Source organism: Rhamphochromis sp. 'chilingali' (genome assembly GCF_963969265.1).
Source record: "Rhamphochromis sp. 'chilingali' genome assembly, chromosome: 3".
Lineage (NCBI taxonomy): Eukaryota > Metazoa > Chordata > Actinopteri > Cichliformes > Cichlidae > Rhamphochromis > Rhamphochromis sp. 'chilingali'.
The window spans coordinates 40,950,765-40,968,979 of record NC_137931.1 but is presented as its reverse complement, the minus strand read 5'-3'; the positions used below and the strand labels follow the sequence as shown (position 1 = coordinate 40,968,979).

At 39.8% G+C, this 18,215-nt stretch overlaps 1 protein-coding gene across 1 annotated transcript; it reads right to left on the bottom strand.

The window, feature by feature from the left end:
- Positions 1 to 13: 13 nt before the first annotated feature.
- Positions 14 to 9,390, bottom strand: fsd1 (fibronectin type III and SPRY domain containing 1). Its single transcript, XM_080876838.1, has 13 exons — positions 9,235 to 9,390; positions 8,424 to 8,519; positions 8,214 to 8,345; positions 6,345 to 6,446; positions 6,102 to 6,124; positions 5,556 to 5,677; positions 3,201 to 3,410; positions 3,014 to 3,112; positions 2,753 to 2,900; positions 2,577 to 2,659; positions 1,921 to 2,172; positions 1,612 to 1,700; positions 14 to 1,511 (listed from the first exon to the last, which is right to left on the bottom strand). Exons 1-13 carry the CDS (start codon positions 9,247 to 9,249, stop codon positions 1,401 to 1,403), a joined length of 1,482 nt encoding a protein of 493 aa, XP_080732964.1. The 5' UTR covers positions 9,250 to 9,390; the 3' UTR covers positions 14 to 1,400.
- Positions 9,391 to 18,215: the final 8,825 nt, after the last annotated feature.

Sequence of the window (18,215 nt, the reverse complement as noted above, 5' to 3'; positions counted from 1 at the left end):
CGGACAAACACAGTGCTCTCACTCCTTTATTACCTCAATGACTGATACATTATAGTGGAAAAAATTAAACTATTTACAATAAACTCTGACATCTGTCAGCATGTGAAACAAAGTCAACAGAACTCTCGCTTCTTTAAAGCATCGCAGGCTACATTACTCAGAACACACGTAGAGGGAGAAATGTGGCAAAGCAACACTGTTACCGTGTGTTACATACAGCATGAGGTGGATGCTTCTCAGAGGTCAGGCGGTGCACAAAAACAGACTTCAGACTAAGTTTTCAGGGTTTATCGTTTTAGTTTCTCGCCTGGGTGGCTCCATAAATGGCTAATCTGTATTATATGATTTATTAGCTCCAGCTACTGCCTAGCTATTTGTTATATTTAGGACTAAACGCAGTCCACTACTCATAATGGGAACTCTTTGCTGCAAAAGAAATGGTGCATATACAGGGACAAGCATTAGAGTGCAGTTATGTGAGTATACAGTACAATCATTTCAAAAATCCTGAAGCCACATGAGCGCTCTGACTTCACTACAAGGAGTTAAAATGAAGGAAGTTGCCTCTGACTTTTAGTCTGTACGACAGACTCCTCCACAGATAACACCATCTCTGATTTTAAACTAACAAAACCTCAGCAGGAGCCAAAAGAGCCCAAAGTGTGGGTCCTGGCTATTATATGAAATACAATAGACACTGTTAAATGCACATGCCTTGGCAACAAAACAAATTCAGCATCCTAAATATGTTAATTTCTTGTATCTAAAAGCTGCTGGCAGCGATTCAGGGACTTCAGTAACTGTGTGTAGGTGCAGGTTGTTATTTGGGTTATAGACCGTATGTTGGTTGCTGGCTGGATAGGTAATAACCGCTAATCCAAATTTTTCTGACATAGTTTTAAATTGGAACAGAAAGCTTATTAGCGTACCCGATTTCATCTTTTTGGAAATGAGCAGGAAGGCACAGGGAGAGAGAGCAGACAGGACAGAGCGTAACCCTGAACCGGCAGCTGGCTGCACAACAGTTCGGCTGACAGAAGGATGGACAGCGGCCAGCGCTAAATCAGTGCTCTAGCAGCAGTGGTGCTAAATGGATGTGCAGAGACAGGAAACCTAGCAAGCCTACACCTACTGTATCCCCAGCATTCACAACAGCCAGAGTCATACATCTGAAGAGTTCTGTCACTGAGGGAGCAGCAGACCCACCTCTTCCCACCTAAAGTTCGTCTCTATGCAACACAGACACTGCACGTGGAACAGGATAAACTGTCATACTCCAGTGATTTAACTCTTCTGCGATATGGCTTCGACCGCCGTCAGGGCAGAGGAGATGATCTGCGGCGCTGACCAAGGCTGGGTGGAGGTGGGAGGAGTCCACTTGGCTAGGTGGATGGATGTGTCTAGTTGAGACTGGCGTTGGAGCTGCTGGTGCCGCTGTTCTTCCTCTGGCCGCTCTGCACCACGCTAGGAACCTGCAGGCCCGTCACTACAGAGAAACTCCCGTTCCACACCTGCAGGGGGCAGCACATGACAGGCAGTTTATTAAAATAAATAAATAAATCAGCAGGTGGTGCAAAGTTTTCAGACAAAAATAGGCTTGAATTTCCTCACCATGAACGCTGGGATAACTGGCTGCTGAAACTTAGTTTTAAAAGTGTGCATCAGCTGCTTAGTTTTGGCGTTGTAAAAAGACAGAATACCTGGAGAGAAACACAAAGGCAAACATACTTAACGGTTTATTTTATAAAGATTTTCTTTTTAAAATGTGTGGAAGTTAAAGTAGCCTTATTCTTGCTTCACTTTAATCCACAAATAACGCTAAACAGTCTTTTTCTTTTATTTCATTTTGTTCCAGTTACCAAATTGTGGCTGAGGCAAACTAAATCTTTGAGTTCACCCATTGATCTGTTTGGATCCTACCTTCATCGTAGTTGATGTAGACTCCGATGCTATTTGGGATGGGACAGTCGAGGGTTCGAGCCTTGTTGTTGTGCTTGGCTGTGAGGCTCTGCTGCAACCAGTTGTTCAGGTGGATGCACCAGGAAGCGCTGCTTTTCCCCAACTGGTCGAATCGGCCGAGGCTCCGCAGGGCTACGCCCACGGCAAAGGCCTTGCTCTCCTTGTCGAAACGCACCTCCCAGTACTGCTGGCCAGCATCAATCACAGTGTCAGCTGTCACGACACATAAGGCCAGCGTCAAAACAATCGCCACTGTCTTTACGCATGCTGACAGCTGTGGTTATGTAACAACTGCCTTGCTAAGAGATGGAAATCTGATTTGAAAAGTTAGTTATGTGGAAATGATTTCTGTTTAAAATATCCAAAGCTGTAAAAAGTGCAGTAATTAAAAGAAACAACAAAAAAACCCTTTGGTTTAAATCTGGATCATTTCTTCTCGTGTAAAGCCTTCATTACACCAACTAATTAGTTCACCTTGGGCGGTAAGGAAGATCAGATTACTTTATTGTGTAACTTTCTAACATTGTATCTTACAATCTACAATCTGGGGCGGTTTGGTAATGCAAAAACAAGTTTGTGTCTGTCCTTCCCTCTTTTTTTGCTGCACGTATTCTTACCCAGCACTGTGTACGACTCTGCTGTAAACCTGTCTCTGCCGGGCCGGGCGGTCGGTGCTCTCTTAGGAGACATCAGGGCTGACCTGATTACAGAAAAGACACGAGCTAGAAAGATTCAATATTTCTGAGCTTTATTCATAATGAGAGTTAGCACATGAAATCAGCAGCTTACAAACCTGGCTGGGGAGTGCATTGGTGAGTTGGTTCGGTTCTTATCTTTTCGGATGTCCTGTATTTTTCCTCCGCTGCTGTCCCACTCAACGCTCAAGTCCTCCACCTTCAGGTTCTGATGAGCTGAAGCAGCATCCAGCTTGAAAGTGAAAGCTGGATATTGGGAAAGAAGCAACGTTTTTCTTTTAGTGTACAGGAAACTGAAAAGCCCCACATCTTTTGTCAGTCAGAGTAAAATAACAGCAGCCAGATCCAAGTATTCTCACCGTGGGTTTCTAGTGTAACCGGCTCAGAGAACTCTCCCGCCACAGCCTTGTTACACGCTCTCACTCTGAACGTCAAGTACCGGGTGTCAAAGCGCAGACCTTGGAATTAGGGAAGTTTTCTAGGTTAGAAAATCTACTCAAAGTTTAACTATAAATGCCAAACATCACCTCACAGTCCTCTTCCTACCCGTGAGAGTGTGCTCCATCTCTCGTATCCCCTCCACCACCATCCAGGGGTAGTCCTCTCGGATGCGAGGTGGACCCTCGTGATTTGTGCGCCGGTGTTCTAGTATGTAGTGGTCTATCTTGCTATCAGGCTCTGGTAAACTCCAAACTACAGTCACCGTATTGTCGCACACCTGGCACTCTGACACCTGGATCTCAGGAGTAGCAGGAACTGAAGACAAAAAGAGTTTTTACCTGTTACAGATTGTGTCCAACATCAACTTTCACTACTCTTTACTAAAATAGTCAAGAAGTGTAACAGTTCGATATTAAAGCTGCATTTAATACCACAAGGGGGCAGTATTTTCCTAAAAGAAGTCTGACATGACCTTGTGGCAAAATATAAATATTTATTTTATTTTTATTTTTTTTTTACATGCACTTGATAAAAAAAGTCACCCTTCTCTGTGCCCAACTCTTCACTCACATTCATCTGATAAACTTTCACCTTTTCCATTTACTGTATCCTGTTTAACCAGCAGTGTGTCTTAGCTCTGTGTGTCTTAGCTTTACAGCTAAAAGCAGGCGATTCAGATCAGATTGAGACCCACACTACATATGTAGGCTGTCAAACCGCAACGGTGCAATAACGAGGTTAGGAGGTCTCGCACAGCTGTGGAGTGATACTTCTCTGTGGTTTTATTGCTGTATGTAACTCCCCGTCACATCACATGTATTCATTTGACTCATTAATATAAAAAAATGCTGGTAAGTGGAACATACTGCAGGAAGTTTAACACACAGCAAGCATCGACCCTTTCTTTTGTTCTGGTTGAAAAAACACAAAAATGCCTACACTGCACTTAACAACACCTCCAGGGTGGCAGCTTATACTTTATCTACCAAACACAGCCTGACCAGAATCTCTTAAGTATTTTTTTGAACTCTTAACTTCATTGTGTTGTGAAATTAAGTGTAATGTGCAGTGACTCATTTCGGGTTGTTTTATCTAGATTGCATCGTCTTACTTTTGAAATTCATTGAGGTGAAGTTAGACTACATGTACTGTGTAGCAGTTCAAGGTGTAACAATACAAAAGCTCAAATCTTAAAAGAGTTTTCACACATGAACTCAGGTGGGAACGTTAACCAGATTTCCCCCCTTTTCCCACATGCAGCACACCGGATCACGCAGCCTGCTTCAAAAACACTGTTTAGTTTAGGAGATCCCGCTGCCTGAACAGACGCACATCCCGCCTAGCTGCTGTGAACTCTCCTCATATTTTATCTGCTCTACTATATGACCTAGTGAAAAACTACCTGGACTTTGTACGAGGGAGCAGGCAGGTTACAGGTTGTTTAACTTCCGATGCGATTGAGACAGTTGTGCCCTCACGTGCAGCTCTGCTGATCAGAGAAACAACTGAAACCCATTAAATTGGTTGGCACTCGACAAGAGCTGACAATGACATGACTAGATGCAGATTTTATACCAAAAAAAGTAATTTTTCAGACAAAAACTGTAAAGTAATTAGTTACTAATTATAGTAAAATACTACAGCTGTAATTAATAATTACTCAAAGTAATTATTAGTAACTAGAGCTGTTAAGGAGAACCTCAATTTCAGCTCCATATTTAAATTCTTGGACTCTGAATCATGCTAAGCTACTCTTGTAGAGTTCAAAATAATCCTTACTAATCTTATGCTCAGCTGTACTGCAGCCCCTAATTTTATCTGACCTTCAGCCCTTCTCTCTTTAACTTTATTTATATAAACACATTAAAAACCACTAAAACTAAATAAATTAAACATGTTCCTGAATATTGATGCTACACAACATTTACAGCAGGAACCTATCCTCCAGAGATGAACTATTTCCAAAAGCCTGACAAAAAAAAAAGAAAAAAAGAAGAGGTACATTTTCAGTTTAGATTTAACAACCGTCACAGGCGATGCTCATCTGATTGCAAAAACAGCCGAGGCAAACATCCCCCTTTTCAGAAAGCATCAATCAGAGGAATGATCAGGAGTGGCACACTTTAATGATATTGAGTGTATGGAGGCAGACTATCTACCACATATCCAGGTGCAAGACCATTTAAGGCTTTAAACACAAACAGTTTTCCTTTATATTGGATTCTGTAGTGCACACTACCTGTAAATAATCAACAAGTAACTGACCTACTAATCTATGCAGTGCATTACAAGAGTCGAGTATAGATGTAACTAAGTGTGCATGTGTAACTTTCTTATCATTGGTTATCCCTTTTAAACAGAAGCTTTAAACAATCAACCGGGTGTGTAAAATTAAACAGAAGTAGAGAAGCAGAGTGCTGCTTTAATGTTGTGCAAGTCAGCAACTCCTTCGTTTCAGACCTGGGAGAAATTTGAGTCCTTGCAACATCTCCCTCTCCTGGCTGAAATCCACCATCAAGTGACTCATGTTGTCACTGGCTTTAGCCTTCAGGGAGAGGCGAAAGGCTGGAGCCATTGTGACGCTGTGGAGAAAGACACACAAAAAACACACAAAGACGTGGGGTGGAAACAAGTGCGGGTCTATTATTGAACTGAACCAGAGGGCGACAAAGAAGAAACAGGTGATTCTAGTACTGCTCACTAAGAAAAGACCACTAACTACATTTCTGACATACTAGCGCTGAACTCATCACCCTAATTCAAAAAGCGGAGCTAGAGAGGGAGCAGCATTCATCCAGGGAGGGGCTGACACAGGATGGCACAGACTCGAGATGAGAGTGGGGAAACTCAGAGACAAAAGAGTGGAAAGCTTCCATCGTGCTTACTGTCTATGAAATGGGTGCGGTGGCTACAGGTTTGAATGCATGCACGCTACATTCATTAGATGGCTCGCTGGTTACAGGAGGCTATGACAAAAGGAAAGTAATGGATTGCTGAGTACTATACCTATCCTTAATGTCTTTGGCCGCCTGGAGAGGAGAAGCACAGAGAGGGAAAGGAAAAAAAGAGGAGAGACACGGAGCGAAGAGAGAACTGAGTAGGAGCCCATCATGTTGTCATTCAACACAAAAAGCTGCCGGTGGCCATGTTAAAATCACTGCTAGTATGACAGCACAAGGAGGACAGATTAAATCGTATGTGGACACTGAAATTCACATCAAACGGCGCAGCAGCATGACTGTCAGTTACCTGAGTAAAACCGTCCGTCTCAGAGGAGCAGAGCGTCTGATTGGCCATCTCCAGAAGCTCCTCTGAACTCTCCAGGGCTTTGGAGCAGGCGCTCAGCTGACTCTGAGAAAAGACCAACTTACAGTCAAATGGAGCGCATCTGCAAACTCCCACAGGTTATTCGTCTGTATAATAAGTTAATTGTGTTGCCAGCAGAAGCCATGGAGCTAGCTGCATCATTTGAGAGTCATCGCTCAGTCCTGAGGCTACAGACGTTTTTGAATTATTGGTATTTTGACCTGAGATGAATGAAAACAAAGATCAGCTTTCATTCATGCAGCTAGTTTGGAATAAATGTTGCAAAGAAAGAGAGTAAAAAAAAGCAAAAAATGCAAACTTGAGATGAGTCATTTTCACCTCCTCTCTGCAGCAGGTACCTCTGGCTCCACAGCTGCAAGTTCCTGGCCTTACCTTGTTTATTGTTACACAATATGAACAAAAGTATCGGACCACGCCTCGTAATCTTTGAATTCAGGTGTATGAAAATCAAGCATGCAATCGGCCTTTACAGACTGCATGGCTCACTGAATTCGATGGTGCTGTAATAGGATGCCTCTGTTGAGATCTCTTGTAAGAGGCTTGTTGCAACATGGAAGTGTTTAGGAACCATGCTAGCTCAGCCATGAATTATATCGATGACATAAAGTTACAGAGCGGGGTCGCCGAGTGCATAAAACTCGCCGACGCTCTGCTGATTCAGTAACTGCAGAGTTCCAAACTTCCTCTGGCATTAACACCAGCACAAACACTGTGTGCCGGGAGCTTCACTGCATGGGTTTCCATGCTTGAACAGCTCCTGCAGGTGTAATGTGGAGATGGCTCAGTAGTTTTGAGGCATATAGCGTATATTTCTCTTCTCTCTCTCTCTCTATGGTCTTCTTTCTTACTTCATTTTTTAAAGCACTTTAACAAGCTAAAGCAATGTAAAGGAAAAAAAGTAAAAAACAGTGTTGCTATGGTGGAAATCATTGAAAGCTGATTGGAGCAGAAGTCACCTGATTCTGTACACACCACTTAAAAACAATCACATACGGACACTTTCAGTCTCCTTGCATCTTTGGGGCGATTTTGGCCAAACCATTCATGTTCAGGAGGTTCATGGTTCGAGGAATAAATGACAGTTTGGACCTTTTTTTTTTTCCAAACAAAGGGGAACAACAGCACCGTACAGATGGTAGCAGTTTAAAGGAAGTGGCAATATTATTTGTCTTGCTCCATAGTCCCCTATAAATCTTTCTAAGCTTGGCAACGCACTTCAAAACATATTACTAGCTATTGTTACTGTCTTCCTAATGCCTCAGAGGCATTTCCAAACCAACAAATGACACATAAAGTCAACACACTTTCAAGAGAAGTACAACCGAACATGTGAAGCATTTTAGAATTCAGCTTGAAGGATAAACGCTTCTCACCAATATTATAAATTACAGTGGCATTAAAAAACATAAACGTTAAGACAAACACGATGATGCTCCACTTAAACCTGTTATCTGTAATTTTGTGGTTTGTATTCTGTACAGTTACAGTATTTTTTAACAGATCGTGTTAAAGTACGTTGCATTCTGCTTGCTGTTCACTTAGAAAAGTTTAGATTTTAGTCTGACTTAAAGGTCAGGAGGCTCCGGTTTTATCCTGTGAACCGCCTTACTCAATCAGTGATCAAGAGATGAGCATGGGATGTACAACAACAAAGAATGAAACAACGTCCCCACAAGCACTGATGCAACACCTGCTTTCGTATGCAGACAGGTAATAAGTCTAAGCCATGCAATGATGCCCCCCCGATTAAAAAGATCTAGACTTTTCAAATCAAGAAACAATAACGGCTACCTGCAGCTCATAGGTACGGCTTGCTCGCTCCTGTTTGATACGGGTCAGCATATTTTCTTTCATTTCGTCCAGAACAGCATGGAGGGAGCTGCATTCAGACTCCAGGTCCTCCTGCACCCGGTTGGAATTTGCCTGGTGTCGCAGCAGAAAAAAAAAGTTCAGGGTATCATTTGAGATCAAATTTAACTTGAGCCCTTCGCGTTACTGTACCTCCAAGTTGTCCAGACTCTGCTTGAGAGTGCAGATGAAGTTGGAAATCTCCTCATTCTTCATGGCCAGTGTGTGGGTGATCTTCCGCAGAGATTCCTGAAGAAAAAGACAAAATTTTCCTTTAGTCAATTCAGATTTTTCTTAACATTTCTGCTTTGAACTCACACACAATCTGACCCTTCCAGGCAGGCTCAGGATCCCTGTATTAGCGCACAGGAGAGCCTCCTCTGTGGATAAGATGTGTTAATCAGCCCTTGTCTGATGAGTGGACACATAAAGCTTTAGGCTTTGAGCTCCCTTTTAAACAGATGAGATCAGAGAGGGACCTACCCTCGGTGCACAGGGAGGGCGGAAGGATGCGCATTTATAATTTAATAATGCAGCTCCGCAATCGTTACGCAGGCGACTTCAAAGACCGGACACACAATATTACACAGAAAAACCCACACTTTTGATTTGCTGCCACTCCTGCTGCACTGCTCCGACGCCACAGTGAAAAAGCCCATTCATACAGAAGAACTGTGCAATGTTTGTTGATGGAAGAGGAGCTACGCCAAGGCCCCCTTCCCCACGTCCCCGACTGCTACACCGATACTTGTCGATAAGAAAGCGGTCGATAGCGAGCACAGAAACGACCCCACATCCACCCGAACAAACACCGAGTACAAAAACAAGACGACTGAGGAATTCAAGCCCATGCTGCATCCACAAACTCCCTCATATCGCCGCGTCTCCCCCTCCTTCCTTTGTACACTACGCCCTGAAACGGCTTCCCCCATCAGAGACACCTGTTCCCCCGGCTCCGGCTCACCTTCTGGTCTCCCATCTTGCAGTCAGGTGCACCGGCGCGGTCGCAGCTCCACACACCGCCGGTATGTCTCCTCCGTCCCCCGGTGTTTGGTGTATTAGCACGGCGGAGCTGGTACTGATGCTGCCGGAGAGCAACGCATCTTCGGACGGACACCAACCACCAACGCCTTTGGGCCGTAGTAAGCGGGGCGCATGCGGCACGGGGGGATTCTGGGTAGTGATGTTCTGGTGGCGCGGGTGAGGGATGCTGCTTTCAGGTGCAGTCAGAGAAAGGACAACGCGATAGATAGATAGATAGATAGATAGATAGATAGATAGATAGATAGATAGATAGATAGATAGATAGATAGATAGATAGATAGATAGATAGATAGATAGATAGATAGATAGATAGATAGATAGATAGATAGATTTTAAATAGCCTATATAACACAATACAGAGCCATTTAGGGTCCCAATAAAAATCTTCTTGGATATGGTTTTAGGTTTTCCTGTTATTTATAAAATCTCTGTATCTACTTTAGCTACTAAAAAGACAAAACTCTGTGTCTGCTTCCTTCTTTCTTTTTTCTTTGTAGAGGACACAAATGAATGTCTTCTAAATAATGCAGGAGAAGGCTCCACCTGAAATCTACATCTATATTACCAGATAAGTCGCCACAGCAGTGCTGGAGCCTATATCTCCCTAAATACTGATTTATTTATTCAGCATCTCTAATCTGAGATGTAAAACTGAGCGCATGGTTGGTAATAGTATGGTGAACCATATTATGAATTTGGATGATCTTGTGGTCTCTAGCCGTGGTAGTGCTGGTCTCTATTAGCTTCTTCACATATGTTGTGGATTTAAAAAAAAAAAAAAAAAAAATCATATACAGTGTCTGTACGAGCGATGTTATTATTTATAGAACCAAGGAAAACAAACATTTAAGATTTTATAGACTTCATATTGTCATACAATAACGTTACTGTGTATGTAATAGGGTCAGATGTCTTGGACAGAGCAAAAAATAAAAACAACAACAAAAACACGTGATGATGATATTTGTAGGCAACGTGCGATAATGTATATACCAGCATATTTAATGCATGCACAGACGGAGGGAGGGTCTTCATTTAGATCATTATGTAGAGCAAGGTGCTTTTCTTTCCTTTAGTTTGTGCATATTGTACAGCTCTAGCATATATGTGCACAGGAAAATGAGTTTACCGAAACTAAATGTAGCTTTCAATGACGTCATGAGGGTGACGATGGCTCAGTGCATGTAAGATGTTTGTAACTACTGGAGCCAGCATATTTAAAACTACTGGGTGTAAGTATATTTGCAGGCTTAATATGAAATCACTACGGGCTAAATGCAAATGATGTTTAACACTAGACATTACCAGTATTAATTCTAGAGACACTGGTATCCTCTCTTTGTTGGATGGTGTTTTGCAACTGAAATAAAGATTAAATGAATGAATAATCTGCCCATTAAGGTGTGGTTAGAAATATGGAAATAAATAAAACTTTTACTCAAGTATTGTGCTTGTTTTGATGTAACTGTATCATATATGTCACTACTTCATATCAGAGCTTGATGTTGGCCTTTTTTCTATTCATTTAAATTCAGACTGAAAATTTGATATGAGAGATGCAAGATGCCACCCTCCACACCACTGGGCTCCCCTCTGTTAAAAGTGCTGTGTGGATAACACTATCAGCTCACAGTAAGAAAGCACCGACTTTGAATTTAACTGTCGGCTCATGTAAGTTTGCATTTTCTCTTTGTGTCTGCATTTGTTCTTACAGGTGCTTTGACTTTCTCGCTCCCCCACCGTCCTCTCAAACACATGCATGTTAGGTCAGCTAGTGATTATAAATTGCCCAGAAGTGTAAATGTGAGCACGTATTTGAGTATGTCTATTTGACCAGGGCCTACCACAACTCTTCCTCTCTCTTGGCCTCTTGCCTTATGAGAAAAATAAAGAAAATAACTATGTGTTGTGCATGTGTATTGTGTCACGGAGACCATTCATAACCTTTAAAACTGTTAAAAGTGATGACAACGTGATTTTTAAACAAAGTATAAAAGCATACGTGACCTTTGTACTCAAAGTTTGGACAACTTTCTTTTCTATTTCTATGTCCTCAGAATGGGTCACATCACAGTGACCGCAAACTTGCATACTTTTGATGAAGGAAAACAACAATGAAACGACCATTGGCCAATAAGTGTAACTCAAAACAAAGGAATTAAAATAACCAACAGAGACTCCTAACTTAAGAGATGCAGCTTCCTGTCTGCTCAGCAGCAAACAAAAGACCCACTCTGACTTAGCTGCACTGGTTCTCTAAATAGAAAGAAAAAAAAACCCTTTTAAGTATCGCTCCCCTAAAACCTAAATGTTGGTAACATTTCTTGATTCTGATCAGTATACTAAGTAAATTTTGCATTATGTTTGATTAAAAAAACAACAACCCCGCAGCTGTTTCAAAGCGCAACATTTTTTACAGTAATTTTTGTCTTTTTCTTTTGCTTTTATGCATCGACATGCGTTTCTTATGAAAAACCACACCAGTAATTAGAAAATGGTCCGAATTTTATTATCATTTCATATATAACAGCATAAAAGATGAAGTGTATTGTGTTCACAGAGTCCTACTAAATAAATGATTTTAAGATTCTTTCTTTTCTTGCATTACAAACAGGACCTACTTTCAGAGACAAAAAAAAGATCATAGGGTTGAGGTTTCAGAAGCTATACACCCCCTGCAACCTTCAGATGTCTCGTCTTGTGGCCTTTTTTCTTTCTTTCACTGTCAGGAACAAATAATACACTGACACCTGCTATAATGTTAGTGAATTAAAGATTAGTTTTCAGAGCAAATCAATGCAGCACGGCTTTACACTTTAAACACCTGAATGCAAAATGCCACCCACACTGTTGTGTTCTTTAAGCCTTTTGTTGTGTTCACTTTATAAAACAACAATGCAAGAAAATTAATATATGTAATATATATGAGTTGAATCTCTTTCTTTTTGTCAAGATTGTGGTTGTAGACTGGATCAGAAAGTTCATCAAGCCATTTTGCTTAGTTGTGTCTTGTCACAGGAAGCCAGATGTTACTTTTCTAGTAAGACGGTGTGGAGACGAGGCGAGTAGAGTTTTAGCACCCTTGCACTTAAAACCCACAGGGGTTTCACAACCCCTTCACATCATCCTCATGTTTTTTATATTTGGTGACAGCAAGAAAGTCAGCAAATGTACATTTATATCACTGAGGAATTCACAAGGTGCAGAGCAATGCAGGGTATATATATATATATATTTTTTTTTTTTATAGAAAGGCCTAAGAGTAGTAGTCAGGTTTGCTTTATGTGACTAAAACTGTTAGGTATAAAAAATGAGTTGGTGTGTCTGGTCAATAATTCTGTCTTTCTTTAGAAAGCCTATACGTCAGTTTCCATCTTCATTTGCCGTGTCTGCCTAAATCTCCAATAGTAAAAGTAACTGACTGACACTGAGCAGTATTAGAAAAAAAGAAAAAAACCCTACTCCTCCCTCCCACCAACCCAACCGCCCACACATCAGTTCTACGTCTGGCTTTGTCAGATGTGCAGAAAGGCAGGCTGCTAAGACAGGATGACACTGACGATTAGAAGACCACTGCTCACACGATAAGATGGAAATGTCGCTGAAGCAGTTGATTCTGATGCTACTTACAGGTAAGACTCCTGACTTTATATTCAACAGATTAAAAAAAGATTACACACAGTTGTACAAATAAAAAAAGTGTCATGCTAAACGCAAAGTGCATGTTTCCTGAAGACGAAACTCAGTTGCCTGTCTGTAGTTTTTGTCTACATAAACTATTTTATGATTCAAAAAGTAAAATATCTTCTTTTTTCTATTTACAGTGGCAACAACAGCCATGGTGATATCAGGTCAAACTGCTGTATTTCTGAATGAAACAAGAACAGTGAGAGTTCCATCTGGATCAGACCTGGCTTTGTACTGCTTTTTGAACACTGAGAAATATGAGCGATATCGAATTTCATGGTTTTTCAGCAAATCTGGATTTGTTGCCAGCAAGTCAATTTCAGACTGTGAAAATATCTTTACTAACAAAACTGAACAAGACTCAAGAAAGACCTGCATTTTGTCAAACGTTAATACAAACCACAGTGGATGGTACTTCTGCAAAGTCACAATAGAGATTCCCAGTTTAACAGAAATTCGCAGCAATGGAACAGAAGTAAATGTTTGTAAGTATCACTTCTGGCTTATAAAACTGGTAATTTCTGACTTTAAGTCTTTTGTATAACTTTTTTTGAGCAGTATACAAACATTTAATAAATGCATTTAATAAATGCTAAAAAGCACTTTACTTTTTATCAGGTAATCTATATTTGTCAACAACTTCCTCTGTTAGTATGGAGACATCATTTTTATGTTAATAAATACACCAGCATCCACTTCAACTCACCTTTAACATTAATGTGTTATAAACCATTACATGTTTATATGCCGCTTACAAACACCTTAACACCTGCTTTTTTGTCGTGAATGAATGCATAACTAATCTAAATGTCCTGGCTTGCAATGAATGTTTCTCATATAATTTTGTTTCCTCCACGACAGCGGACAGTGACGTTACAACGTACCCGTCAAATGTGACGAATATTAAAGGTGTGTGCATGTATGAGAGAGAGCGCATGTATGCAGTTCTCAAAAGGCATAGGACATTTTCAGGACCCAGGAGATACTGAGCTGCGTAGATTTTCCATTCAGTGTCGCTCTGCGTGGGTGTCATTTGTCCACTTACACAGGGGATAAAAGCTCTAGCTGATGAGTCAAAACTGTTTCAAAGTGCTCACATTCGTCCTGTCAGATGCGTACTGCTCACAGGAAGTGCGTGGACCTTTACATAAAAAGGGCTGACGTAACGACTGCATATCTTTTAAAGTGATCACATAACGCAACAATCCATTTTATTGTATCCATGGTGTAAGTTGAGAGTTACTTGTAAGTTAAATGCGTTCACATTTCAGGGCAAACTTTTCCTCCCGCAGACCCTCCTGCCCTGAGTGACAACTGGTGGATATGGGTGGTGTTGGGAGCATCCTCTTTCATCCTGTTCATCCTGACGGTCACATGTGTCCTGCTCTCAAGAAGACAAGAGAATAGAGGTAGTGCTATTTCTTTTCATTGTGAAGGTTTAGATAATCATCGACAGTCTATACAGATTGCAGATAAGCTGTGCTTCAGCTGTATGCAACAGAAGCTGCTAGCCTGAGATAAAAGTTGCTTTATAAGAAAAAGAGGTCAAGCAACAAAAAAGCAAATTATCACACAAGATAACGTCACAAGATCTACAGTCACTTCAAATCTACACTGCATACAGTACAGGCTGATTCATTTCCTTGCAAATATTTGCATTTAAAAGAAGAAAACCTCTCATTTTTTTATATGAGAGAAGACGTTTTTATGATTGCAGAAACCTTCCCAAGTAGTGGCTGATGGACACAAACTAAGCAAGAAAGTGGTTAGTGTGGTTTGACAGCACACCGTGAGACAAACTCTGCTGTCACTAATAGATGTCTTCTCCTCCTGTGCGGTTTCACTTAAGAAAAAGATTTTAATTTCTAGCAGACATCAGAGACAAGGACCGCAGTTTATTTTGTGAAGCAGAGCTCGAGGTAAACACTTTGAGATCTGGTTGTAGACAAGTGATCAGCACTGTTATTAATATCAGATATCTGCAGAAATAAAACACAGGCAAAGCTGAAAAAGCCCATCCACATCTGCATCAACCAGCACTTTTACTACTTACAGATAGATTTCTGTAGTGTCCATATTTGACAGGCAAAATAAACTGAGCTGTTTCATGATTATTGAAGCCCTTACAAGTGGTTTGACTATAAAACTGGTATTATTATGATTGGAAAACTATGTTTTTTCCAAAACTCATTTTTTCTGTCCATTAACTGACAAAAAATTAAGTTTAAAACTTCTGACTTCAGTCCCACTCGTCATCATAAGATTGTATTTAGCTCACAGATTTAAGTCATTGACACATTTTTTAAACTAACTTTAAACCACAGAGGACAAAGCAGTTCTTTATGTAGGCAACCAGCAGCTTGTGCAAGTACATGTGGTTGTTTGGCCACCATTGATGGCCACAGAGGAAGGAGAAAAAACAGATGTAGAGTGAAGCTTTGAAAGTACTGCCAAACAGCTGTAAAATCACACGTATGACCCAGGCAAGGTGGTTTCTGATTGACACAAATTGTTGTTTGGAGTATTGTGTTACTGAGAAAATGTATTAAAGTATACTACTGAGGAGAATGAGGGAAAAAAGAGAGTTACCGGCAATAAAAAGCAAACCTCTGCTTTAGAAAAAGGTATTGAAACGATATCATATACAATAAAAATATAAAGGAAATTAATTTTAGTTAAGTATTTTGTAAGTTTGGCCACATTTGTCAATATAACCAGCACAAGGGGACGCGAGTGCTTATGCCTATTGTGACTCGGGCACCCCTCGGGTATCGCTGTACCATTCTGAACTTCAATCTTTTAATATGTCAAACAGCACCTGCAACATAACAATAAGAGCTAATATTAATGTTGAAATGAATAAAAATGAGATGAAAGTTGAAATTTTAAAACAACAAAAACTAACAACCAAACTGACTTTTGAAACTAAACTGAACTGAAAACACAAAAGTAAAAATAAATATAAAAATAAATAAAACAAAACCTAAAAATGTATAATCTTAGTTATTTTATAGTTATGACTAGCACATCTGTGTCGCAGTGAGAAATTAAATACAGAAATTCCAGGGGACTTTGGTACTGACTCTGTTTCTTTGACATTTAACTATCTTGACTGTAAGTGAACTTTAACTTGAAAGGCTTTGATGTATTAATTTGATGAATCTTTTTACTTTTGAATCATAGTCAAGTGATTTCACTGAGTCAACACTTGTGTTTTTGCAGTACAAATGAATGTTTGCACTGCAAAATGTTTTGCCTTTCAGTAAAAAATGTCAAGATTAAATTTACAGTGACAGCATTTTTTTTTGAAAAGCGTGAGAAAAACTTACACGTGGTTCCAAATGTACAGTTTTCGGGGCAGAAAGGATATTCTGTTAAAATAGAAATGAATTACAATTAAAAATAAATATTTGACATTTGAATAATTCCCATCTTAAACTATTTTTTTTCTTTTGTTAGGAAACTTTCAAGTTTACATCTCCTGATCAATTTTTAAATTGCAAAACCACTTTAGTATTAAGTTGATAATAAAATATGTAAAGCATTTGTAGTAACAAGATGTATATTGACTCTTAATACTATGTATATTCAAATATATAAAGATTTGGACGGACAACATCTGACGTGACTTGCAGTCTTTCTCTAAAAATCAAATGATCAGATAATTGATGCTGACATACTACATATGAAAAATAAGGTCATGTTATTTAGTTACTTGCACAGAAATCAGTCTTTATTGTAGATCACTGTATTTCATCACTGAATAGACTAGAACAGAATTCCTTTATTGTCACTATACAGATGTACAATGACATACAGAGCATCTCCTACTCAGTGCAAACATATTTGAGAAGAAAGGAGGGGTGGGGTGCACAGTTTCTGCAGCACTGCATACATATGAAAAGTATTTAGAAAAAAAAAAAAAAAAAAAAAAAAAATATATATATATATATATATATATATATATATATATATATATATATATATATATATATATAAATCTACAAATATACAAATCTGGAAAAAAGGAAATAAAGACGTAAATAAATAGTGTTATGTGTTTACACTGTATTTCATCACTGTTTTCATTGTGGTTGGGGATCTAAATAGCTTCTTTTGCAGTGTGTAACAATTAGTCAACTGCACAATAATCAAAATTAGCTAATTCAACGAATAAAACTAAATAAGGACATTTTTAGGGTAAAACTGTATTTTTTTTCCTGCATTTTGGTCTCAGTGATGTTTGATTACTACGTTAAAGTCTAATCAGCCAAATGATAAGCAAAAAAAAAAAAAAAAAAAATCCCTCTGAGCTTTTGTTCTACAGATTGTCCTACAGCTCAAATGCAGATATACATTAATTAAATGATATGCCATTGATTCTGTATTTGCCTTTCGTCCACCAGAAGAGCCCATCTATGCAAACACCCCCAACAAACAGCCTTCACCTCGGCCGTCCATGAGCGCAGCGGCGGTCAGCCTGAAGGCAGCTTCTTCCTTTCAAGACCCGCGGACCCCGAGTCCTGCCAGCAGATACGACGAAGGCAAACGGAGATATAGACACTGAACAAGTCACGGATCTCACAAACTAATGCCAGCAAAGGTCCTCACAGCTAATTTCACCGGGACACTGAAAGAAACTTTCCCCTTTCATTATTGTCGGATCTACATTTTGTTCATCTGGATTACTGGTTTAGGGTTTTTTCATTCAAACTGTACGTTTTTTAAAATGCGCAGGTGAAGTAGCTTTTATGAGCCACTAGATGGCAGATGATGAATGCGGTTTGAATGTGTAAATTCATGGTTTTGTTCCCTTAATTTTTGTATTGTATTACTTAATATTGAATATGATGAATACTGAATATTTGGAAATGTTTCCAATAGCTTTTGAATGGAGTATGGAGAAGATTTATACACACATATGTATATTTTTGTATTATTTTTTTAAAGGAGACTAAAACGTTAATTTCTTATATATGGACTGTGTCCTTCTTTTTATTTTCAAAATAAACGTGGCTTTCTGTCGTGCTTAGGCTAACACTTTAATACGTCCTCTGATAAAATACTTATTAAGTCGACTTAACATTTCCAAACAAACCAAAAGTCCGCACTTGGGAACATTAACAGGACTATGTCGTTGCTATCTGCTCGGTCGCGAAGCCCAGCGGCTCCTATATAAGTAAAGGTGCGATCAAACACGTGACGTGATCAGGC